The sequence below is a fragment of the Prionailurus viverrinus genome, chromosome A2 (genome assembly GCF_022837055.1).
Source record: "Prionailurus viverrinus isolate Anna chromosome A2, UM_Priviv_1.0, whole genome shotgun sequence".
Classification (NCBI taxonomy): Eukaryota; Metazoa; Chordata; class Mammalia; order Carnivora; family Felidae; genus Prionailurus; species Prionailurus viverrinus.
Window position 1 is genome coordinate 52,691,953 of NC_062562.1, and position 24,956 is coordinate 52,716,908.

The following is a 24,956-nucleotide window of genomic DNA, read 5'->3' on the forward strand; positions in this document are numbered from 1 at the left end:
GGCTGCTGGGGGAGCTAATGCTCCCAGGAGCAGTACTCAACCAGTTTTGAATGGGATCTGACTGATAATTGCCCTAGTTTTCTCACCCCTTGAGTGGGATAACTCCAAGATATGCTTTACAATATCTACCAGGGTTGCTGAGTAGGATTGGGCCCCAGCCACCCAAAGTGATAATGCTTTTCCCTGATTTCTTCCTTTTCTGGTCTCACTTGTCCGTGTCCCGAATGGGGCTTCCTGGGAATCATCTCTGAACAAACTATTTGCACTCAAATCCTAGTTTCAGGGTCTGCTTCTGGGAAACTGACCCAACAGAGCAAAGCACAGAGTGCATTACCAGAAGAGGGAAGAACATCAGCAAAGGCACATACATATGACAACTTGCCTTCTTTTGGGCCCAGAAAGCAGTTGCAGATGGTTGCAGACCGGTTCAAGGAAGGCTAGGAGATGACTGAAAAAGCAGCATGGAGAATCACAAATGCCTGGCTACCAAGTGGCATTTATCCTCTTGTGAAGAAGGACGATATGATGAGAATGGGATTTTTTAGAAGTCTCTCGGATGATTTGGTGGCGGGTAAGGGCACTGTCTGGGGAGGAGGGAGACTGAAGACCTTCATCTCCTCCTTCCTAGTATTTTTGGCCAAGGCTTGGGACTCCAAGCTCCAGCTCTGTAGTGCTATCTATAGGGCTCAGACCCTCACCTGGGAGTGCCTCCTGCCTTCCTACTGATTGGTTGCTGCCTTCATCACTGGCCAGACCAGGCCAAGGAGTTGCGGGGGATGCAGCCGCTGTCTCCGGAGGTGGGCGGAGCTCTTTCAACAGCCGGCGCTGTTGCCAGGCCCTGGCGACTGTCTATCCCCAGCGCCTGCACAGACTGAATTTTCCTTTCTGCAGCTGCGCTTTCGCGCTCACCACTTGCCTGTCTCCACTCTCCATGTGGGGCTCATCTGAAGCTTCCTATTCAGTCATTGATATTCTCATCCTGTTGTTGGCTTCTGTCAATGGGGGAATTGGGAGGCTTTTGCATAACAGGCTGGGGAAGGACCAGGTGCTTTTCCTGTCTGCCTGAATACTGAGGGGTGTTTTGTTTTGTTTTGTTTTGTTTTGTTTTTTGAGCAGGTGTCATAAGCAGTCTTTGGCCTTGTTTTCTTTTCGTTCTGCCTTTTATTCTTTCATCTTTCTTCTGCCTTTCCTTCCTCCTGCCAGGCCTTGGATGAAGCATTCTGGATTCAGAGATGATTTAGTTGAAATCTCTGCCACCAGAAAGATCTGTTTAATGAAGGAAACAGAACATGATCCAATAATTACAATACCATTTGCTGAGTTCTACAATTGAGTTATTTATGTACTTTACTATATTTTTAAATGTTTGTTTGTTTATTTATTTATTTTGAGAGAGAGAGAGAAAGAGAGGGGAGGGAAGGGCAGAGAGAGAAGAGAGAGAGAGAATAGCAAGCAGGCTCCATGCTGTGGTGCGGAGCTCAACACAGGGCTTGATCCCACCAGCTGTGAGATCATGGGTTAGGGCATGGAGGAGGGAGGCATAGTCAGGGAAGGCTTCACAGAGGCAGTGGTGCCTGAACTGCATTTGGAAGGATTGGTTATAGTCATGAGCACCTGCTAACTGCCAGGCACCATGCTAGGCCCTTTTAGCTCGAGTCCTCATGACAACATTATGAGGTAGATAGTCCTACTATACAGAAGAAGAAAACCTCAGGGATATTAGATAAATTAGCTGAGATCATAAATCTGTAAATGGTACTGTCAGGATTCCAAAATAGCTCTGTCTACTTTCTGCAAAGCTTGTGGTTGTCCCATTGCACCATGCTGCAAAGCATGGGGAAGGGTGTCTCAAGTGGAGGGAACAGCTTGGGCAAAGGCTTGGAAGCACAATAGAGATGACATATGGGGTAATTTTTTGGAACCCTTGGCTGCCATGCTCACTAGTCCCCAGCACTTTCCAAAGTGCTCACTGTGGCTTGTAGGAAAAGCAAGTGGCAAGTAAATGTTTAAGTCTTTCTCTTAAAATTGTGAAATAGAGTTTCAATATCAGCTCTTTTGTGACAGGCTGTGTGACCTTGGAGAAGTCTTTTCCCCTCTCGGAGCCTCTGTTTCCTTATTTAAGTGAGAGTATGTATCCTACCTTGTAGAGCTGTAAGAATTCAAGGCAAGATCATTACTATCGATCTGTTCAAGGTGACTTTAGGATACCCAGGACTGGCTCCTGATGGAGGGGTTGGCTGAATCATCAGGCAGAGGGACTTTTAGATAATTGGATGGGGGAATGCCTTCCATCCTCCAAGAAATGAGAATGCTGGCAGAAAGCCTACTGCTAGCCTGCTTCAAATGGACCAGATGCTATTTTGGAGATGAGAAAAGACATTCTCTTGACACTGGCAGTGTAGGAAGATAAAAACCAAGAAATAGGAAAACTGACCCACTCCTAATCAGGAACAAGGGACAGGCAAGCCAGCCAGGTGTCTTCAGCTATCCAGAGGGCCTCCAGCCCTGGCAGAGTCCTGCAGACCCTGGGACTTAGGGGAGGGGACGAAGAGAAAGTGCTGATGGGCTTTCAGGCTGAATCACACTCATTAAAACAACAGTCAAGCATTCGACCTTGGACTATGACTCTGTTTTTCTCAGATCCCTGGAGCTGACTGTTTTCGAGAGAAGAAATGGGGCCATCTGCTCAGAGCTGGTCCTGGCACTAAGGAACCTTTCCCTAGGGACAGCTGTGCAGGAACTCATACAATGCGGTGTCAAGGGTGGGGGTGGGAGAAATGTATTCTCAATGTGTAGACACTTACATTAAGAAGTCATGCTGGGGCACCTAGGTAGCTCATTCGGTTCAGCATCTGACTCTTGATTTTAGCTCAGGACATGATCCCAGGGTGGTGGGATCAAATACTACATAGGGCTCCGTGCTGAGTGTGGAGCCTGCTTAAGATTTTTTTTTTTTTCTCTCTCTCCCTCCCTCTGCCCCTTTGTCCCACGCTCTCTCTCTCTCTCTCAAAAAAGAAAAAAAAAAAAAAAGAAAAAAGAAATAAAGAAAGAAAGAAAGAATGCCATTGATTATTTATGCCACTTCACCAATAAAGAAGTGGATGTCTTTTTCTTTTCTTTTTCACATAAATCCTCAGATTCCAAGCAGAGATATTATAACCATACCTTCAAAATAAATCTTCACTTAAGAATATCATAGACTTTGAGCCTATGAATCTCTCCTGACCTCTTCCTTTTACACCTGAGGAAACTGAGACTCAAAATGAAATTGACCTCAGAATATTACATAGCTATTAAGCTATTAAGTGGTGAACGAGGGATTCAAATATTTGTCTCCAATTCAGAACATATGTTTCATTATATTTCTCTCTTTAAAATAATTGCTGTCATGAATATGTGCCAGACATTGTTTTGAGCACTGTTCATACATGATCTCACTTATTTTTCTTCAGAAACTCTGCAACGAGTGATTAACCCCACTTTACAGATAAATAAATTGAGTCTCATTAAATAAATTGCATGAGATTGCTTTGCTAATAAGCAGCTGAGGCAGAGGATAAACCCACAGGGGGTTGACACTAAAAATCTAATTGGTTCACAATCTAAGAGTAGTCAAAAGATTATAAACACAACAGCTCATTCACTGGCATCTTGTAAATATCTCTTCCTACTACCTGGCAGGAGCCTCCTTGAAGAGGAACTGTACCAAGTAGAGACAGGGTGTTGTCTTCTACACCCACTCAGTACAAAAAGCTCAATGTTATCCCTGGGGTGGGTTGAATGCTAAGTGGAAAGGATGCTCTTTCACTTATCCATGAAGTGGTGTGAGGAAGCTACTAGAAAACAACCTCTGATGAATCCTCTGAGTTTCTCAGGCGGGGGAGACCCACTCTGTGCTGCTCCTCTGTGCGTGACAGTAATGTTCCTCTATCACCATAGCAACAAACAATACACCCGCATCCCACAAGAGGCCAGAGCTGCTCTGTGGGGAGTTGTGGTCCATGCTGGGTGGGAGTAGGAGTAGGGTGCATGGGGGAAGGGGTGTTTCACCAGCTTGATTCTTTCTGCTTGAAGCCAGCTTGTTCCTGAGGGCAGGAATGTTTATACAGGATGCCAAGCCTCCTATATCTGCAGGATTCTGGGCAAAGGGAGATGACAGGGAAGCTGAGAGCCCAGGAGGGCACATTATTTCTTCCATGGCTTCCAATGAAATGAACTTATTCGGCAAGCTGCTGATGAATGGCACCTTTCTAAGGGGCCTGCCAGAGTATTCTAATGGGGAATCTTATGGGCCTTGCAAACAACCAGACCTGCCTTCCATCTCCACAATTTTTTAATTCTAAGATTTCATGTTAGTTGGTATAACCTCTTTGAAGTCTAATTGCTTCAATGGCAAAAACGGGATATTTAACACCTCCCCGAGGGAGATTAAATGAGATAACACATGAGCAGTTTCTGGCATGTGGTCAGCATCTAATCAGTTGTAGTCATTATTGTGTCCCCAATACTGTCAGAGAAATGGAGACTTGGCAAGGGGACCATCTCCGACTCCTTGAAGTCAGGGAAAGACTTGGACTTAGAAGTTTCCTGGGTGCTTCTGCTTCTCTCTCTTTCTCTCTCTGTCGTTCTTCCTAAAGCCATGCTCAGTGTTTGCTCCCCAGACTCAGCCCCTGTATTGCCTGGCTCAGCCTGGTGACATCAGATGCTTACTTCCCCCTGTGGGGCTCCGCTCACAGAATCTCACAACACTAGACCTTGGGGATCACCCAGCTCAGGTCCCTCTCCCTCATTTTCCAGGTCAGGAAATGGAAGCCTGGAGAGAGAAGTGCATTGTTTAAGGTCACCCAGGGAGGTAGAAGCCATTAGTTGAAGGGATTGTTGCATTCATTTTAGCAGGTGTGATTAAGCCTGGGAGTAGCTGCAGAGGACCCACCTCATGCTTTTCATGAAATCTCTTGGGTGTGTGGCTTTAGGATAAGTGTGTGTGGGGAGAGTCCTTTTTTTGTAGTTTAGTTGTGGTGCTGGTGAGTTCTGTGATTCCCCTGGCGTCAGGAATATTAATAGCTAACATTTGCACAGTGCTTTACAGCTTATAAGGTACACTCATATACTTGATCTTATTTAGCCTTGGTAGTAGTCCTTCCAGGTCATTATGATAATCACACCATTCTTTTACAGATGAGAAAACTGAGTCTGAAAGTGATTTGTTCAAAGTTACACAGTTACCGTGGGGTAGATTTAAGAATTAAACTTCTATTTGTGTGATTCCTAATTACAGCACACTGGCCCAGCTGACATGGCCACCTATGGAGAATGCAGTGTCAGGCACACAGCTGTTCTCTATCCACAGGTGGAGGAGGAAGGCATCCACAGGGCTGATGTCACGAAAGGCCCCCGAGTGAAGGTGACAAAGTCAATTCAGTTGGGTTCTCCAAATGGCAGGTAACATACGTGTGGAAAGCAATATTGATGCCTTTTCTGGTAAAGCTTTTCACTTTCAAAGTGTTCTTATATTATCTCATGAGAGACCCAAGGCACACCTGTCCCTCCCTGTTTACGTAAGAGGCCCAGAGACTGAGCAACTTGTTGAAAATTGCAAAGCCAAGTAGTGATGGGACCTATAGTTTCTGAATTTCAAATTCTTTCTACATCTCTTTAGGGCAGGAGGTCTGAATGGGGTCCCTGATCCTGAGACGTGAGCAAGGGCCAAAGGTGGCATGTTCTAGCAAACTCCCTCGTTTGAGAGGACACTGGACAACAAGTGTTTGGTCAGGTGGCTTGGTGTGTCAGCTTTTCCTTTAAGCTCTTTTTTTGAGCTCTGTCTGCCTTTCTCCCTGTGAGCATTCTTTACTGCATTGTTGTTCATGGGAAGAGAGAAATCAGAGAGGCGATAAAGCATTTAAATTCGTTCCTGATTTTAGCAGGATTCTTTCATCTGCAGTCACCAGATGTGTGCCTGTGTTTACAACTCAGTGGGAAGATAAAGATTATGCAAGGAAGAGCATTACACAGTCCTGGGCTTCTAAAACTAGTAGAGACCTCTGAAATTCTGACATTTGGCTTAGTCGGTCACTGAGTGATTCAGAAAGGTGGGGGAGGCCTTTCCACTGATTGCTCTGAGAGAAATGCCTTCTGCCTAGAGCTGGGAATGGCTGCTTGGTCTCAGAAGGAGATAGGGAGAAAAGACCTAAATAGTGCCAGAATTGTATGTTTTGTAGAATTTCCAAGGCCTGCTTCCCCTTCAATTCCAGAGAAAAGACAAGACATATGATAGACTGAAAGTGCTGTATTCTTCCTGCCCCTGGAATCTGGATCCACAGGTAAGGATAAGGGAAAGATTTTCATTATAGCTCATTAAAAACCCAAGCCCACTTACAAGCACGTGTCTTTGCATGCTGCACAGACACTTCTTGGCAAGGACTCAGAGGAGTATGGAGAATACTGGTTGAAGCAGATGTGATTTATAGTTGTGCCAACTAATCAAAATCTTCTGCTCATATACAACTGATTAATGACCACACATTCCCAATTATAAGAAAATAGTCTGTTTTTCCATAAGAATAATATCCTTATTTAAACTTACCAGAAAATAACAATAAATTCATGGAATATTTAATAAATATGTTTCAATGGTCTTGTGGGCCTACATTGTCTCAATGAAGCAATCTCAACCTAAGTAGTTCTTTGGGAACATTCTGGTCTCGCACCCAAGATTACACTAATTGTGTGTTAGGTGTTATATCAGGCTTCATAGAACATAGACAGAATCCCTCACCTTGAGGTGACTGCCAGCTAAAAAGAAAGCTGGATAGACACTAACAACAGAACATACATACAAGTACAGCCTCTCAGAGCCTCCTTACAAATATTTAAGGGTATACTTTATGCCAGGTGCTATTCCAAGGCTTAAAGGATATAGTGATAACACAGGTGGGGTCTTTGCCTTCGAGGAGTAGATCAATACATTTTCATCACATGCCTAGTCCAGCTTCTCTGTCTCTGCTTTTCCTGTCCTCTCTGTCTTGGTTGCCTTCTCCACCCTGTCCTGGGTATCTAAATTCCACCCATTTCACAATGCCTGAGCCGTACTTCCTCTGTGAAATCCTCTTCCACCTCAAAGATCTCTTCTTCCTCTGGCTCTTTTAACACTCACTGCCTGCTCCACTTTCTTGTCATTCAGAGACTGCTCTGCTATTGCTGGTTATGTGTTCACATGTTTATGAGTTGTCTTTTTAAGGGCATAACTTGGGTTTTATTCGTTCTTGAATCTTGTTTACCTTTGAGTGCTTAGCATAATACCCTGTATGTATTAGGTACTCACAACATGTTTTTTAACTGGTTGATTTAAAAATATTATACATGTACTACACCCTTAATGGTTAAGGGGAACTGCTTAGTGAAATATAAAAAAGATAACCCAATTTAAAAAGGGGGGGTGCCTGGGTGGCTCAGTTGGTTGAGCGTTGACTTTGGCTCAGGTCTTGATCTTGCGGTTCATGGGTTCAAGCCCCATCGTTGGGCTCTGTGCTGACAGCTGGGAGCCTGGAGCCTGCTTCAGATTCTGTGTCTCCCTTTCTGTTTCTGCCCCTTCCTCACTCGCACTCTGTCTCTCTCTCTGTCAAAAATAAATAAACATTAAAAAAAAGATAATCACACATCTGAAAAATCGAAGTGATACAGTATATGAAATCCCATCATTAGAGATTCATACCTTTGTAAAAGATTCATCTGACACTCTAAAAAATACTTCCAGGAAGGGCGATACCCTAAATTGAATTTATTTAGTTATCAGTGACATATCAGTTTTATTCTCCAACAGACACAAGAGCTGAATTGGGTAAGATTACAGTTCAACTTTCAAACAGCTGAGTCCTTACTGCATGCCAAGCACTGTGCTTCATATTGGGGTCCAAGATGGCTAAAACATAATCCTATCCTTGAAAATCTTACATACAAGTCACAAGAATATTTCATTATAATTTTTAAGGGGCTATGACAAAACCAAGCATAGGTAATGAACACTTAGTCTGCCTTGGAGGATTGAGGGAAGGCTTCTTGGAGGAGTCATCAACTAGCATTCCTCCATACCTTCTCTGAGTGCTTTCCCCATTTCTCTGCTGGTAAACTCTTACAGCTGCTTCAAGACCCACTTCAAATGTCACCTCCTCTGGGAAAGCCATTTTTTTAAGTTTATTTATTTATTTTGAGAGAGAAAGAGAGAGAGAATCCCAAGCAAGTTCAGCACTGTCAGGGCAGAGCCTAATGTGGGGCTCAATCTCACAAACCTCGAGATCAGAGCCAGTGTCAGAGTTCCACACTTAACCAAATGAGCCAGCCAGGTGCCCCCTGAGAAGCCATGCTTCCCTCATGCCTTGGTGCCCCTAACCCACTTTGCCCAACTGTGTTATAGCATTTCTCACATCTTATTGTGGTTAATTGTTCCTGTGTTTATCCTCCCCATACTCTCCTCTGTCCCATATAGATCATGAACTTCCCACAGACAGGGGTCACTTCCCATTCATATCGGTTTATCCAGCTCTTACCACTGCCTGGCACATGGTAGATGGGAAGACCACTGCATTATTATGCATTATTATACTGAGAACTGGCTCAAATAAGAATCTAGCCACTACTACTAGAAGACCCACTGTGTGCCGGGTGCTTTATATATACACAATCTCATTTATTCTGTGTATGTAACAACTTTGAAAAGTGTTATCTCCCCATGGCATAACATATAAACTTGTTGAATCATTATTTTGTACACCTGAAGCTAATGTAATGATGTGTGTCAACTATATTCAAATTAAAAAATTTTTAAAGTGTTATCTTTTTTATCAGCTAGAGAAAAGAGGTTCAGAGGCTAATCTGCCTGAGGTCGCACATCACCCAGAGTGGCCTGAATATAAAGTACTATATCTGCGGTGTCCTGTTCCAATACAACACCAATCCAATACCAATACAACACAGGGATTAAGTATATCTCATGAGAGGTGAAAACAAAGGTCCAGAGGTCATACAAGATCTAGGGAGAGCACATGGGAAGGTGATAATCAGAGGTCTTCACGGAGGTGGAGGCAGATCTAGCCAATGAATGAACTGGAAAAAAACAAATAGAAGGATTTTGAAGAGATAAACTTCTTGGTACTCCATAGGCTGCAGCCCTGCCTGACAGAGAGGTGAACACAGAAGTTGTGGGGGACCCTTAGATATCCCACTTGGAGGCAAGGGATCCCCAGCCCTACACATAGCTTCTTTTCTCTGGTTCATGGGGAGGGGGCGAGAAGTAGGAGCTCTTAAGTGAGCCATCCCTAAAGTGCAGGCACCAAAAATGCACCCCGCAGACCCGGTGGAGGGATCTATCACCTTATTTCCCCAAAGTAGAGGAGATGACCCTTTGCTTTCCCACTAGGTCATGTCTGCGTCACCTTGGGATGGAAGGGATGTCTTTCTCACCCAGCATTGAGGAAGGGGTAGTTATTTTTTTTCTCACCATAGGAGAGTGTGTGTGTGTGTGTGTGTGTGTGTGTGTGTGTGTGTGCGCGTGCGCTAGTGGGTGCAGATTATTCCTTCCTCCCTCACCCGGAGGATGAGTAGATGGCACCTTTCTCCTAGCTTTGGCAAAGGAGGTGGTTCTTTTATTTCTCACTACAGGGAGTGTGTGTGTGTGTGTGTGTGTGTGTGTGTGTGCACGCGCGCCAGCGTCACGGGACTGGCTTTTTTCCTCACCTCATGGTGGGGAGGCTGACACCTCTCTTCCCTCCAAAGAGCGTGGGGACAGTCTCCTTCGTCTCCATATCGGATGGGACCTGGCTCTTTCATCCCCAGGCAAATAGGTGGTAGGGGTCTCAGTCCTCTTTTCCCTGTTTTCGGGGAGCATGACTGGTTCCCACGCTCTCCCCACAGAGCTCTGCTCAGGTTGCGAGAGACCTGGCCGTCCCTACGGGTTAAGACCCCAGACCTAGCGGCTTAGGCGCCCGGCGCGCAGGCGGCGAGTCGGGGGCGGCGCCCGCTCTGCGGCGCGGGGCGGGGCGAGAAGTGGCCCCGCCCCAGGCCCCGCCCGCTCCCTGGCGCGGAGCCTCCAGCCGCCCGGCCCGCCCGGCCCAGTGCACCGCGGGTGTCTGCTGGGCTAGCGCGCCGCGGACCCGGCCGCAGCCTCCTCAACCGCCTCAGCCGCCTCAGGCTCCAGCCGCCGTCGCCGCCTCAGTCTCGCCCTCCGCGCCGCCCGGCCTCGCCGCCTCGCGCGCCCCCAGCCCCTCAAGCCAGATGATGAACTTCCTGAGGCGCCGGCTGTCGGACAGCAGCTTCATCGCCAACCTGCCCAATGGCTACATGACCGACCTGCAGCGGCCCGAGCCCCAGCAGCCGCCGCCACCGCCCCCCGGTCCGGGCGCGGCCTCGGCCTCGTCGGCGCCCCCGGCCGCCTCGCCGGGCCCCGAGCGGAGGCCGCCGCCGGCCTCGGCTCCCGCGCCGCAACCCGCGCCACAGGCGGCCCCGGCGCCGTCGATGGGCAGCAGCTTCTTTAGCTCGCTGTCCCAAGCCGTGAAGCAGACAGCCGCCTCGGCCGGCCTGGTGGACGCGCCCGCGCCCGCGCCCGCCGCCGCCAGGAAGGCCAAGGTGCTGCTGGTCGTCGACGAGCCTCACACCGACTGGTAGGTGCCCGGCCGCCGCCGCCGCCGCCGCTCGGGACTCCCGGGGCCTGCCGGGCAGCTGTGGAGGCCGCGGGGAAGGCGGTCCCGGGGCGCCAAGGAAACGTTTCGGACCCGGGAGAAGGGGGGTCTGCATGGTCCCGCAGTGGGGAGATGGCGGGTGAGCTTGCGTATGGCGGGGGGGGGCGCGGTGGAAAGGTGAATCCTGAGGTGAAATATTTCCTCGATTCTCTCAAATCCCTCACGACACATAAAAAGAGCTACTTTCTGCAACAGGGAAAAATCTTAAAAAATAGAGTTTGTTTGTTTGTTTTCGAAGGGGAGGTGGTGCAGAGGAAGCCGACTTTCAGCCTAGACACATCAAAGCTCAGGTGAAACATTCAAAGCCAACAACAATTCTATATCGTGAGTCACGGAGTGAATTTGCAGTGGAGATCGGTGTTGTGCGGGGAGAGGGTGGTGGGGATAGATATCACCTGGCTGGATGAGGGCTTGTATCGGTAGTGACATCAACGTTGGTCAAGGAAAACATGTGAAACCCCAGGTGTACAGAGACTTGTTCCCATGGAGCATGGCTTAAGTCTATTTAAGAATATTAAAATTCTTGTATTTTGTGCAGCAGGGAGGGGATTTGTGGATTTTTTTCATTTGTTTTTGTTTTAGGAAAAAATATGTGTGTGGGAGGGGGTTGTGGAAGTGATGGCCTTTTCCAGCTGGAAAGATGACTGAGGTAAAATATTCTGGATCATTAAAGGGGCACAAACAGAGATCTACCTTAATGCAGTAGACGGCAACTTCAAGAATTCTTTCTTTCTTTCTTTCTTTCTTTTTTTCTTTCTTTTTTTTTTTTTTTTAAGGGATATTCAACTTAGAATGGTGAAGGCTGGGGGGAAATGTTACCTCTAGTTGGTAAAAGCTGAATGAGGTTCATTTAAGACACATCAGTTTAAAGAGGTTCTATTTTATGTAGCAGGAAGTTGGCCCAGGGGATGAATGGGGTGGGTGGTGATGGTGGAATTGATGGGTGAAGGGCTTGAAGACATGAAGAGGCAAGAGCCTGGTTGCCCCCGCCCCAGGAATACGGGAAGGGTTCTATTTTTTTCGTTCTCACAGGGGTTGAGGTTACAGACTGGACCCAAGTGCTTCCTCTCGAGAGTGAGGCACAGAGGGACCACAGAGCTGTTTATCTCCATTTCCTCTTTTGGCTTGCTTCACTGCTTTTCTCTATCATTTTCTCACTGGGAGACTTGGAGGGAGGGAGTACTGGCGTGGGTGTGGTGGAAGTGAGATGTAGATGTGGAGATGCACTCCGGCTGGCCTCTAATATGACTACTTTGAATAGTCATTTGGGTGACTTGCGTAGTTGCCTTTTCTCAGAACAGTGGAGTAAAAAATCTTAAGGGATCTTTGTTAGGAAATGACAAAGGTACTTGCAGGAGTGTTTGTGGAAGGTTAAGAGTATATGATGGTACCATAGGGAGCCCCCTGTAATTACTCTTAGTTCAAATCAGCAAGTGCTTATTAAGTGAGAAAGGTTGGTAACTAAGCCTTACTGAACATATGTTATATGTCAAACCCTGTACTAGGTGCTCTAATATATAGCTCATTAAATTCTTACCACAAAACTGAGGCTTACAAAAAATGGATAATGTGTTCCAAGTCATAGAGCCAGCAGATAGTAGACCCACGATTTGAACTTAGGCCCGTTTGACTCCAGTAGTGCCACTCCACTATGCTATGTTCCCTTACTATTTTGTTATTATATTATTGGCAATATTAATAATTAGCTCCCTCTATAGGGTAGGCACTGTAGGGGCCTTACAGAGAGCTCACATTTGGGGAGACAAAATGGAAACATGAAATGGTTAACAAAAAAGAATCTAGAATTATTTCAGACTAGTGTTTCAGGCATTCAATAAATGAAGTGAATGGGAGAGCCAGAGTTATAGGAGAAAGCTTCACAAAAGATGAGTCTTGAAGAAAGGCCAGGAAAAGGAGGGGAAAAATGGGAATGATATTGGTGCTTCATTTTTTTATGCAAGAATCTGACACTCCTGTACCTTGTCCTGATCTCCTATCCTGTTGAAGGCATTTGTTTTGGGTTTATTTACCAGTTAGGTACCTGCAGGTAGGAAGACACTCATTTGTACGTGTATGATCTGGCTGCTGTAGATTTGTGTTTATCACTAACTGCTTCAGTGGCTTGAGATTTGAAACTCTTCTTGGGTATTTTATTCTCTAGGAAGACTGCCTGCCCGGCATGAACCAGAGAATTTGCTTTGCCCTGGAGACTAGACTTCTGATGGAAGTAATAGAAGCCATTTTCCTTTGGGCTGACTCCCAGCTGTTTTCGGATTTTCTCTGAAGTAATAACATTGATTTATTAAAACTCATAAACCCAGTTTGAGTTTAGTGCTTGACAGCATTTGATGCTTCTCTGTTTCTGTACTTAATAGCAATTCTCAGGATTGCAGATTTTGTCTGATATCATGCCTAAATGTGTTAAAAACATCTCAGTTAAATATTGTTGAATGGTTTTATTGGAAGTTCTCTGTAAGTTAAGGAGCAGGTGCCTGCTTATGACAAGCAGAGTGCCTTAACAAGGTGCTTTTTGCTCTAAAGGCAAATTTTAGTAAATTTGTTTTATTGTTTAAAGTGTCTAGATACCATTCAGTGAGCAGGTGTCATATGTGCCTACTATTATTTTCCTGATGCTTGACTAGGAAGTCAGAGTGTAGCTTCCCAGTAGAATTTAAGAATATCAGTCTCATCTGAATTATAGAATGCTAAAATAAAGAGGGTTTTAACAAGAATTTAAATAATTGGAGATTTAAAAGAAGGGCTTTAAATAGGCAGCCTTCAGAGCAACTTTAATATAGATTAAGATTACTTCTAATGTTTACCAGTGTAATTGTGAACAATGGAATTTGGGGACTTTGCCACTGACTAGGTTGTTGGGAAAATTGGGAGGATATTTCTGTCTCTTTTGATTGAACTGTGTTTTCATTGGTTGCTAAAGATCTTTAAGTTAATTGCACAGTGAAGAATCATTGAAAAAATGTATCTGCTTCACTAAAAAATGAAATCAAGATCATTATATCCCTTATTATAAATTATTGTTAATATTTAAAAAATATATACATATTGCTTGACAATGCATGTTTTCTTTTAAGGTTCATGCCTAAGGTTGAAGTGCAGTTAAGATTGAACTCTAGGAGCACGTGGGTGACTTAGTCAGTTGGGCATCTAACTCTTGATTTCAGCACAGGTTATGATCCCAGGGTTGTGGGGTTGAGCCCTGAGTCAGGTTCCACGCTGAGCATGGAGCCTGCTTAAGATATTTTTTCTCTCTCTCTCTCTCCCTCCCCCTCCCTGGCCCCTCCCCTGCTCTTGTTCTCTCTCTCTCTAAAAAAAAAAAAAAATAAAATAAAATAAAATCACTGAACTCTTATGATCTCTGTGTTTAAACAAGGAACAAACGTCCATTTGGATATGTTGTTTTTTCTGCATATTACACTCTCACTGGTGAAAAGGTAAGTTTTCTCTCAGATTTTCCTGACTCCATTTTCAGCGATTTCAATAACAGTGATGAAGTGAAATTTTTCATCTTAGCATCTCTCAATGTTTGGTTTGAAAATCAGTGTAGCACAGGCATTCTAGAGACTATCTAGATGTTCTAGAAACTGCAGATATGGTAAATCCACAGGTGTTTATGGAGCATCTTCTCTGTATAAGGTATATATTCTAAGAAAAAGGAGACATAGTATCTCTCTTTTAAGATCTTTCTGTCGAGATGGATAGATAAGCATACATTTTTTTTTTTAATTTACTAAAAACTACCCCTTGTATTCAAAGAATAATAGTCCTTGGATTAACAGCGTTGACATCAACCATGAGCTTATTAAACTACAGATTATCAGGTCCTCATGCCTACTGAATCATAATTTGCATTTGAATAAAATCTCTAAGTGATTCACCTGCACATTAAATTTAAGATACACTGAACTAAACGGTATGTAATTAGTGCTAAAGGTGTGGCAACAACACCAACTACTGTCATTTATTGGGTAACTGCTGTATGTGAAATGTTGTATTAATAAGCTTTTTACAAATATTATTGAATCTCTACCATAGCAGTGTAGTACTATAGAAGTTTAAAAGAATGAAAAATGGGTGCGGGCTAGAAGTGGGAAGGGAATGCTTCATGGAAATACTGAGATTTGAATTGAACCTTGAAGAATTCGAATAAAAAAGATAGGTTTGGCTCAGTCCAGAGAATGGATAGTATAAGGAAAGTACAGTGGTTGAAAAGACAAAGGCCGTGAAAAGACTGGATTGATGAATTACTAGGCAGCACCTACTTTCATTCTTTTATGGTCCAACTTTGGCCATATTATTCAGAATAGGGGAATTCAAAGTATAGTAGTCTGAACCAGTGCTTGTGAGAGGCTCTAGAAAAATATTTGAATTGGAACTTGGGAGGAAGCTCAAATGAGGTTTGAGGTTTCTGTCTGCTAAATATTTTGTCTGTGTGTCCTGTTTCTGACTGGTGAACATAAACACATGGATTCCATAAAATTTCATTGTTCGTAAGAGCAGTAGGCAATAGCTTAGAATTCTAGATGGTTAGAGCTGGAAGATCATCTGGGTACTTTATAAATGGGAGAAATCTTGATCTGAAGAGGGGACAGTGAGTTGTTCAAGGTTATTTAACTAGTTAATGGCAAAACCAGAACTAGAATCTAGAACTTCAATCTCTCTTCTAAGCTATCTCTCCCCACTATACCACAGTACCACTCTATCCCTCTGTTTTGCTATCTTTCTACCTTTATAACTTTTATCTTTTTCCATCCCTGATTCTTTCAAGGACTGATAGAGACTTTTCCTTTTATAATTATCGCATTTGAACTCGAAAGAACCTGAATGATCATCTAGCTGTGGAGAAATGGAATGATTTGCCCACCAATAAGAAGTTAGAGAATGGAGACTAGAACTTACATCATCTGACTCCAACTCAAAGTTCTTTCTACTCTTTTTGTTTTTTTAATAACTGATAAAATTTACTGTAAAGATTGATTTAAGCATCTGCAATGGTGACTTCAACCTTCACTCCTGGCTCAATCCTGATGGAGGTAATTTGTTTAACAATCCCAGAAGGACTGAAAATCAGTAAGTCGCTTGTGGATCCTCATCTGAAAATGATTCCAAGTCTTAGAACCTTCACCACAAGGAGATTTTCCTTTAGTGATTCTCAGAGTCTTGGCAACTTGAACTGGTCCTTTCACTTTGAGATTCTTTTCCTTTGTACCTCTGGTCAAGTCAGCACATACGTTCTCCAAAGATACCGACCGGGTTGTGGCTGGTTAGAGTTATTCTGAATTGTTGAATTCCTGCCTCTGGTTCCTGAGTGTTTTCCCAGTGCTTTTAAAAGCCATGGCTGTGGAGTGGCTTCCTGATCATCTTGTTCCTGGGCAAGAGTGAACACTGGTGAGTCAGGAGCAGGAGCAAGGCATCCAGGGCTCCACTATAGCTGCGACCGCATCTTCCTTAAAGAGGTCTTTCTACTCTTAAGTCACTCTTTAAGCAGATCCCTCAAATTAATCCTTTTTCTCCTCAAAAATACTATTTTTGTCTGTTTTAAAGATTCTTTGTGGAATTCTTTAATGAATACTTTAAAAAGAGCCACACGAGTATCATGTTATATTCACACCAATTTCACTGTCTTATTTGTGTTATTGTTGTTTCAGGAAAGGTTATTGTAAAATGGTTGAAGGAGATTCTTAGAGGCCTAGTAATCAAAATCCAAAAATATAATAAGGTTAGTCGGACTGTGGTACAATGATGACCTTCCTTTCAGGGACCCATTTTTACCAGTGTCCCTCTCTACTTGAGATTGCTTCCTATCTTTCTGTACCAAGTTCAGATCTTTAATAACATTAGCCTTTTCAGTATCTTGCTAAGCAAGAAGTAGTGGAGACCCAAACAGTAAGTTTTCCAGAGTTGTATACCTTCCTCTAAAATTGGTAAAACAGTTAACTGGGATATGTTCAGTGCAGCTGAACATCTAACATAAGCCAGATGCTGGAGATACAAGGATAAGTTGGGCATAGGCCTTGTTTATGAGGATCCTCCAGTCCAAGAGGGAAGAAGACAGACATTTAAAAAATTTTTTTTTAAAGTTTATTTATTTTTGAGAGATACAGAGACAGAGTGTGAGCGGGGGGAAGGGCAGAGAGAGAGAGAGACACAGAATCTGAAGCAGGCTCCAGGCTCTGAGCTGTCAACACAGAGCCTGACGCGGGGCTCGAACTCCCTAACCATAAAATGATGACCTGAGCCAAAGTCAGATGCTTAACTGACTGAGCCACCCAGGTGCCCCAAAGAGGACAGATATTTAAATAGGATTTATTATAGTATGGTAATTAGCATGTGTACGATGCTATGAGAACACAGAGGTGGGTTGTCCTGGGAAATGAAGATGTGGGTAGAAATGATTAGGCCGTTAAAAATGTGCCATTGTGTATCCTTAGGTAAACTATTTTGCCTCCTTGGTTGATTTTGTAAAATCTGTCAAATGAGAGGATTGAAACAGACATTCTCTAAGATCCTTTACAGCACTATATTATTTCCATGTTACAGTTTTGTGCTATTTTCTTTATAAAAAACTTTATAATTTATTCTATGGCATAATGCTTGTAAATCTTTGGAAGAAGAGGCATAGGTCAATAAATGACTAAACATGGCTTTGGATGAAAGGCTCATCTTTGAGTACTCTCCATTCAGTAGCTCTTTCTTACCTCCTCAAAGATGGGAATTGGGGACATGTGGTTGAATTTCTTTCTTCCTGATAGACCTAAGAACTTTTGTATACGTATGTTGAAGTATTGGCTGAAAGCCTTTATTTCTTGATCCCTGCCATATACACTGTGCTGAGCAGTTTATATAACATACACATACACATTGTCTTACTTTATTCTCACAGTGATCCTGAACAGTAGAAAGAATATTTCATAGATGAGTAAACAAACTCATAAAAGTAATCACTTGCTCAATATTAAATAGTTAAGCTGTTAAGCTGAAATTTCAGGATCTGAACCCAGATTGCCAGATTCCTACACACACACAAAAGACAAACTTGCCAGCAGAAAAAATTAGATTATTTTTTATTATAAAAAAGGTTGTTTCTTTTGCAAAAGGATTTACCATATGATTCATTAATTTAAAAAAATATATATTTTTAAATTTATACCTGAGTGAGTTAGCATATAGTGCGATAATGATTTCAGGAGTAGAATCCAGTGATTTACTTAAATAGTAAGCACCCCACTGCTTTTGGAGTTACTCAATTTACAAAAATTTTATATACACACAGCTTTTTCAGGATCATATCCTTTTTTTTAAAAATTTTTTTTTAACGTTTATTTTTTTTTTTAATTTTTTTTTTCAATGTTTATTTATTTTTGGGACAGAGAGAGACAGAGCATGAACGGGGGAGGGGCAGAGAGAGAGGGAGACACAGAATCGGAAACAGGCTCCAGGCTCTGAGCCATCAGCCCAGAGCCTGACGCGGGGCTCGAACTCCCGGACCGCGAGATCGTGACCTGGCTGAAGTCGGTCGCTTAACCGACTGCACCACCCAGGCGCCCCAACGTTTATTTATTTTTGAGACAGAGACAGAGCATGAACGGGGGAGGGTCAGAGAGAGGGAGACACAGAATCTGAAACAGGCTCCAGGCTCTGAGCTGTCAGCACAGAGCCCGACGCGGGGCTCAAACTCACGGACTGTGAGATCGTGACCTGAGCCGAAGTCGGGCGCTTAACTGACTGAGCCACCCAGGTGCCCCAGGATCATATCCTTAAAGAGAGTGAGGGCATGGTTAAATGTAGTGGCCTCAGGATGTAGAGTTGCATACTGTTTTTAGTGTTTAATGGCACTCATGCTATATGTGCCCCTCTAAATCTTGTAAGACCTTCTGCATACTCTTTGGATAGCATTGTCATTCTTTGTTTTAGCTTTCCACATAGATGCAATTGAATACCACAAGGCTACATATAGTTTTCCAGAGAGAGGAGAGGATGATAAAAAAGGTTTCTCTATTCTGCAGACATTACTTCAATGCAGCAGAAAGAAGTAACCTAGAATAGGGCAGGAGACCTATAGAAAGAATAAAGTGAGCAAATACCATAGATCTCTGAACTCTAAAGATGCTCATTCAGCGTGCCTATGAATGGGAGGAAGTATACTGGCCTTGTTTGTTGCTTGACAGCAGGCATTTCTGAAATTGTAATCAGTTCATGTAAAATTACAAAGCAGATTATGATTATATTCAGTCACTCTACACTTCTCTTTTCAGCAGCATGAAACAATATGAACATATAGGACTAAGGGTCAGAAGACCTAGGGTTGAGACCTGGCTCCACCATCAACCATATGACCCTATCAGAGTTATATAACCTCACTGAGCCCCCTTTCCCTCTATTTGACACATTTTTCATTAGACACTTACTATATGCCAGACAGTATTTGGGGTTCTGGAATAATACAGACAAAAATTCCCTTATGTGTAAAATGGAATAATAGCATATATATCTCATAGCGATGTCATGAGAATTGAATAAAACAAGGTTTTGGAGAAGCATTTTGTAAAGGGTAAAGAGCCATACTAGTGATTGTTGCATCCTTCTTTGTTTCCACATGCAGGTACCCAACCTATCTTGGTCCTTTTGTTGAGTTCCCCAGATCTTATTGTGCAGTTTTATTATCTATTTTGCACATTTCAGGGGTGAGAAATATCTTAATTTTTTTAGATTTAAGTCTGTTCATACCCAGAATTTTTGAAGGTTTTCTTTGGTATTTTTTGAAAGGAAACATAATTTAGTCTGGTTTTTTTTGTTTTGTTTTGTTTTTTTAAATAAGAAACATTACCCATTTGACTCAGCTATATTAACAATTAGGGACAGGACCACATAAATCCTTATTTTATTTAATAAATGAATTCTAAAATAGCTCTGCTGCAGTTTCACTTGTGACTAATTAAGGAAGGGTGGTCACAGAGGGAGAAATGAAGGAAGAGAGAAACATAGAATGGCTTTAAAAGGTGTTCCTGTATTATTTTCTCCTATTCAATCTATCTTTCATATTGCATTCAGAATATTCTTTAAAAAAATTTTTTTTTACATTTACTTATTTTTGAGAGAGCACGAGCAAGGGAGAGGCAGAGAGAGAGACAGACTCAGAAACTGAAGCAGGCTCCAGGCTCTGAGCTGTCAGCACAGAGCCAGATGCTGGGCTTGAACACATGAATCATGAGATCATGACTTGACCCAAAGCTTAACCAATTTCAGAGTATTCTTAAAAGCAGTCACTGATTTTCTAGAGTTAATTTCCTTTTAAACATTCTTCTCTAACTCATTGTTGCCTGTGAGGATTATTTACAACCTCCAGTTTATCTTTTCAGACTCATTTGTCACTACTCTCTCAATCCTAAACTTTGGCTATATTCTGGATTACACTCTTTCTGAACACGTAACTTGGGTTTCAGTATTCTCTGCTATTATTACACAGTTCCTTTAAAATGCTCTTGTTCTGCTTCTCTCTCTTACCTCAATGCTCATTTTCTTTATCCCATTTTCAGAGCATGAGGATACTGTCTATTGTTTAAAAAAGCCCCATCTCCTCCAGCCTTCTCCATGTCTTTGCTCTAAATTTCACCCCTTCTATTTCCTTCTTTTCATACTCTCGTTTTCTACTGGTTGGTCCATCCTTGTAAAGAAAGGAACAAGCAAAATCTGCTCTTTGCCTTCTTAATCACTCTTCCAGATATGAAAGAGAAATCTCACTCTTGTCCCCACTTCCTTATCCTATATTTGCCCCCTTGCACTGAGAGCTTTTACCTTTTCCATAATACTGAAATTGTTCTTGCTAGGTTACCTCATTGCTAAATCCAAAGGAAGGTGTCAGTCTATACTTTAACTGATTGGCTTGATACTGTTTATCTTCTATTTGGAAGTCCCTTGGTTTCTGAATATGGCAATCTTTTTTTCATACTGTCTTTTTAAAGTTCCTTCTCTTCTTGGTCTTTTCCTTTGCTTACCTCATTAAATGTAGGTGTTCCTCAGGGCCCCATCTTCTGCCCATTTCCTTTTTCACTCTACATATTTTCCCTGGTCCATCCACTCTCAAGATTTCAGTTATTTCCTAAATGCAATCAGTTCCCAGATCTCAACCTTTAGACCAGAACATTGTCCTGATCTTTACATGTATGTTTAGTTGCCTGCTGGACATCTCCATTTGGGTGGTTAAAGGTGACTCAAGGTCATTTGTTTCAGTATTGAATTCCTTATCTTGCCTTCCTATTCCAGCTCTTCTTATATTCTCTGTCTCAACTGAGGACACCATTAGTTGTCTGTTTCAATTTCTCACTAATTTCACCTAGAACTTTTGCACGCCTCATCATGATTTCCACTTAATAGCTTGAATGAGCTATTTAAAATACAAATGTGACTCTTTGACTCCTTTGCTTAATGTCCTATCCCATGTCTGATATGTAAAGTTCATGGCCTCCTGTGATTTGACTCCTGCTTACTTCTTCAATCTCCTAACCATTTCCATCCCTAAACTTCAGTTTACAGGATTATTGAACTATTTGCAGTTCCATATACACATTATGGCATTCCTTCCTTTTGTTTATGCTGTCCACTCCTCCTGCAATTGCTTTTCTTCTACTTTCCTTCCTTTTCTTGACTAAACGCATATTCACCTTTTGAGACTGAGATGAATATTTCCTTTATCAGAAATCCTTCTCTTAGCTCCTGGAATATATCGGGCATCTCTGTCCGCTCCATGCCCTCTTTCAGTCATGTGGATATCTTTATCACTGGACTCAACACAATGATTGGTTTATGTGATAGAGAGTTCTTTGCAGCAGGCTTAGGGTTTTATTCATTTTTATATCCTTAGCATCCAGCAGAGTGTCTGACACATAGTTTGAGTTCAGTAAATCTTTGCCAAATTGAACCTAGTAGAGTGAGATCTAGAAAATGAAAAAAAGGATAGAAGGGAACAATGGTGAGGAAGAAGTATTCTAGGATTAGAGTATATGTTATTATGTTGGAAATCATCTTTACTTACTGCAAATATAACTTTAAAAAAAAATTTTTTTTAACGTTTTATTTATTTTTGAGACAGGGAGAGACAGAGCATGAACAGGGGAGGGTCAGAGAGAGGGAGACACAGAATCCGAAACAGGCTCCAGGCTCTGAGCTGTCAGCACAGAGCCCAACATGGGGCTCGAACTCACGGACCGTGAGATCATGACCTGAGCTGAAGTCGGACGCTTAACCAACTGAGCCACCCAGGCACCCCAAATATAACTCTTAAAATGCTTTTTCTCTTATGCTGTATGAAATACAAATTAACTTAATTACCAATTTTCAAACAGTCCAAATCATAAATCTTTAGAGATTTAGCTCTGAATGAGAGCCACACCAGCCCACAATACTGGAAAATATTATCTAGCCCATGGGAGCTTTGAACAGAGCAAAGGCAAATAGAATAAAATTAAGGGTTGAGGTTCTCCTCCATAGATTATATTGACACTTAGCTCTCAAGAAGCTCATTTTTCTGAAGTTCTTCTCTTCCCTCAGCATGAAATACTCATCTTGGGCCACCCAACATGCTTGTTTCTTTCTCCTTAGTGAAAAAATTCTTTTGGTTTACCCAAAGGATAATTCTGGAGAACTAAACAACATTGTGACTGAAAAATGTTGACATACACAGTAAACTTTTCATGATCTGACTTTGCTTACCTCTTCAGTTCTGTCTTTGACCCCCACCCACTTTGATAGCCATGACAAACTACTCAGGTTTAATGGAATGTGCCATGCCCCTATGTTTTACTACTCCTACTACCTGAAAGACTTCTTCTGTGTTTTTGCCTGGATAATTTTCAAGACTCAGTTCAGTTGTTGACTGTTAATAGAGTCAAGACTAGATTTACTCCTTCCTTAGTTCTTTCAATTTGTGTTAGAAACCATAATATACTTGCTTGTCTCATAGCAATTAACTTGTTGTATTATAATCAGGTTTTACTTGTCTCTCTTCTCATCTTCTCACCTTCAACACTGAGATCTCCTTGAAGACAAAGACTATAACTTTAATTTTGGTATCCCCAGCATTTGGTATGACAAAGAAGGTTTTCAATAATTATTTGTTGTATCAGTCAATGACTTATGAAAAAATTTCTGAGAGACAGAGAGTGAGTGTGAGTATATGAGCGGGGGCAGAGCAGAGAGAGGGAGACACAGAATCCAAAGCAGGCTCCAGGCTCTGAGCTGTCAGCACAGAACCCGATGCAGGGCTCGAACCTCACAAACTGCAAGATCATGACCTGAGCCGAAGTTGGACACTTAACCGACTGAACCACCCAGGGGCCCCAAAAATATTTTTATAAATTGTAAAATGGTATAAAAACATTAATTATTGTTACTAGCCTCCCTTGATGATAAACCTACTCTTCCACTCTCTAACATACCCTTTTCTGATGGGCATAAACACTCCATGCTTGTTCTTGGGAAAATAGCTGTGTTGTGGTTGTTGTTGCTATTTTACTTTTCTGTGCCTTCTCTCCCTGTTGACACCTTCCATTCTGAGTCCATGGACATATGTCCTGTGACTTGGGTGGCACTCATTCCAGAGGTAAACATATTTTTCTGAAACAATTTGGGACAGGAGGTCTTATTTTTCAGTGCAAGAATTAGTCTGGTGATTTTTAGGAGCTGAAATGAGGAATTTGGAGGAAATTTTAGTGGCTGGACACAGTGGTGGTTGGAACCGCCTCGAAGTCAGGAGGTTTGTGGAAATTGTAGGCCAGATTATTGTCGGTATCCCTATCTCCTAGCCTTTAATTTTCAGTAGGCTAAGTTAATCTTTGCTCAGCTAGAAGTTGTGAATGGTTATTGGCAATTCCTTTTCACAGGTTTTTGCTTTTTCATAGAAGGAGTTGGAAAATAGAGCAATTTCTCTAATCCTAAATAACGAATAGTGGAATTCCAGCCCTAAGATTGGGAGCAGAGGAGAGTCCTTCCTTATTGCTACTTGCCCACATGAAAAATCTTCTCTTTGAAAGAATAATTTGTCAGTTGACTTGGCAAAGTAGGATTAGGCTGATTTTCCTTTAGCTCCTAGATGACTTATGCAGTCATTTTGGTTGAAAAAAATATACTCAACTTAACTTTGACCCTGGAAGGAAATTTAGGATTCTGTAATAAAGTCATACATATAGGTAAAACTTGATAATTTCTTATGTACTTTGACTTGCAGGTGTCATCTCATTCAATTGGCACCTTAACCTTGTGATGTAATTTGGTATAACTTCCTGTTTTGATTATGAAACCAAAGCTCAGGTAGATTGTGATTTGTGTATATAGTTACAACATGAAATAGGTAGAGTGACATCTAAAATCTAGATTCTTCTTTCTCTGTGCTTTTTTCTCCTTACTTCAGTGCCTCTTTTCTCTATGTAGCTAAAGTACTTTCTGAGCCATTAGTCAATTAGGACACTTTTGCCTAAAAGCACTAAGGATGGATAAAAAAATTGCTTAAGCTGGAAAGAGCCTGTATGGCCTGTGACAGGTGCTGCGTAGGTTGGTTGAAAAACAACTTAAAGATAATCTCCTTTCCCTATGTGTTTTTGTTAATGCTTATAATATTTTTATGATTTAGAATCCTTCTGGTGTTTCTGGTATATTTCAGACTGATTTTAAGTTGTCAGGAAAGGGAATTTTTGACTCCAGAGCTCAATTCCTTTAAAGCTTCTTATTTTCCTTTGTACCTGGAAATTTATTTCTTAGCCAGATTTTAGGATGGTGTCAAATTTAAGTTCCTACTAAAGAGGCTGTTCTCTGTGATCTATTTTTTTCTGCCTTCTTTTTTTTAGGTAGCCAGTCCCTCTTGCTACATCCTACCCCTTAATTCCAGCAATAATTATATGCAAAGTTCTGAGAGTCAAAGGGCAGTGGGTTTGGGGGTAGGGCAAGGATATGAAGCTCCTGTCCCTTCTGATTCCATGTGTTCCTCCCAAATTCCGGGAATACCTAGCACCCTCTGTCTTTTTCCACACCTTTTAGGAGCATCTCAGCAGTGGTCTTGAGGAAATAAAGACTTCCCAGAGATTTTTCAATGGTTGGTTTGGTTTTTCCCATCAATAGAACTTAAAAAAAAAAAAAGGCTCGTACAGATCAGCCTTTTGCTTACTTTTAGTGGTCTCCTTTCCCTCTCCGTCTTGAGGGTATTTATTATGAAGTTTC

General features: G+C 42.3%; 1 protein-coding gene across 2 annotated transcripts in view; it reads left to right on the plus strand.

Moving 5' to 3' along the window:
- Positions 1-10,088: 10,088 nt before the first annotated feature.
- SYN2 (synapsin II) overlaps positions 10,089-24,956 on the plus strand; it is a 197,562-nt gene continuing 182,694 nt past the window's right edge. For both annotated transcript variants that reach the window (XM_047850454.1, XM_047850456.1), the window contains exon 1: positions 10,089-10,652. In XM_047850454.1, the coding sequence (XP_047706410.1) occupies positions 10,267-10,652 (386 nt within the window). In that variant the 5' untranslated portion in view covers positions 10,089-10,266. The remainder of the gene's footprint in view (positions 10,653-24,956) is intronic.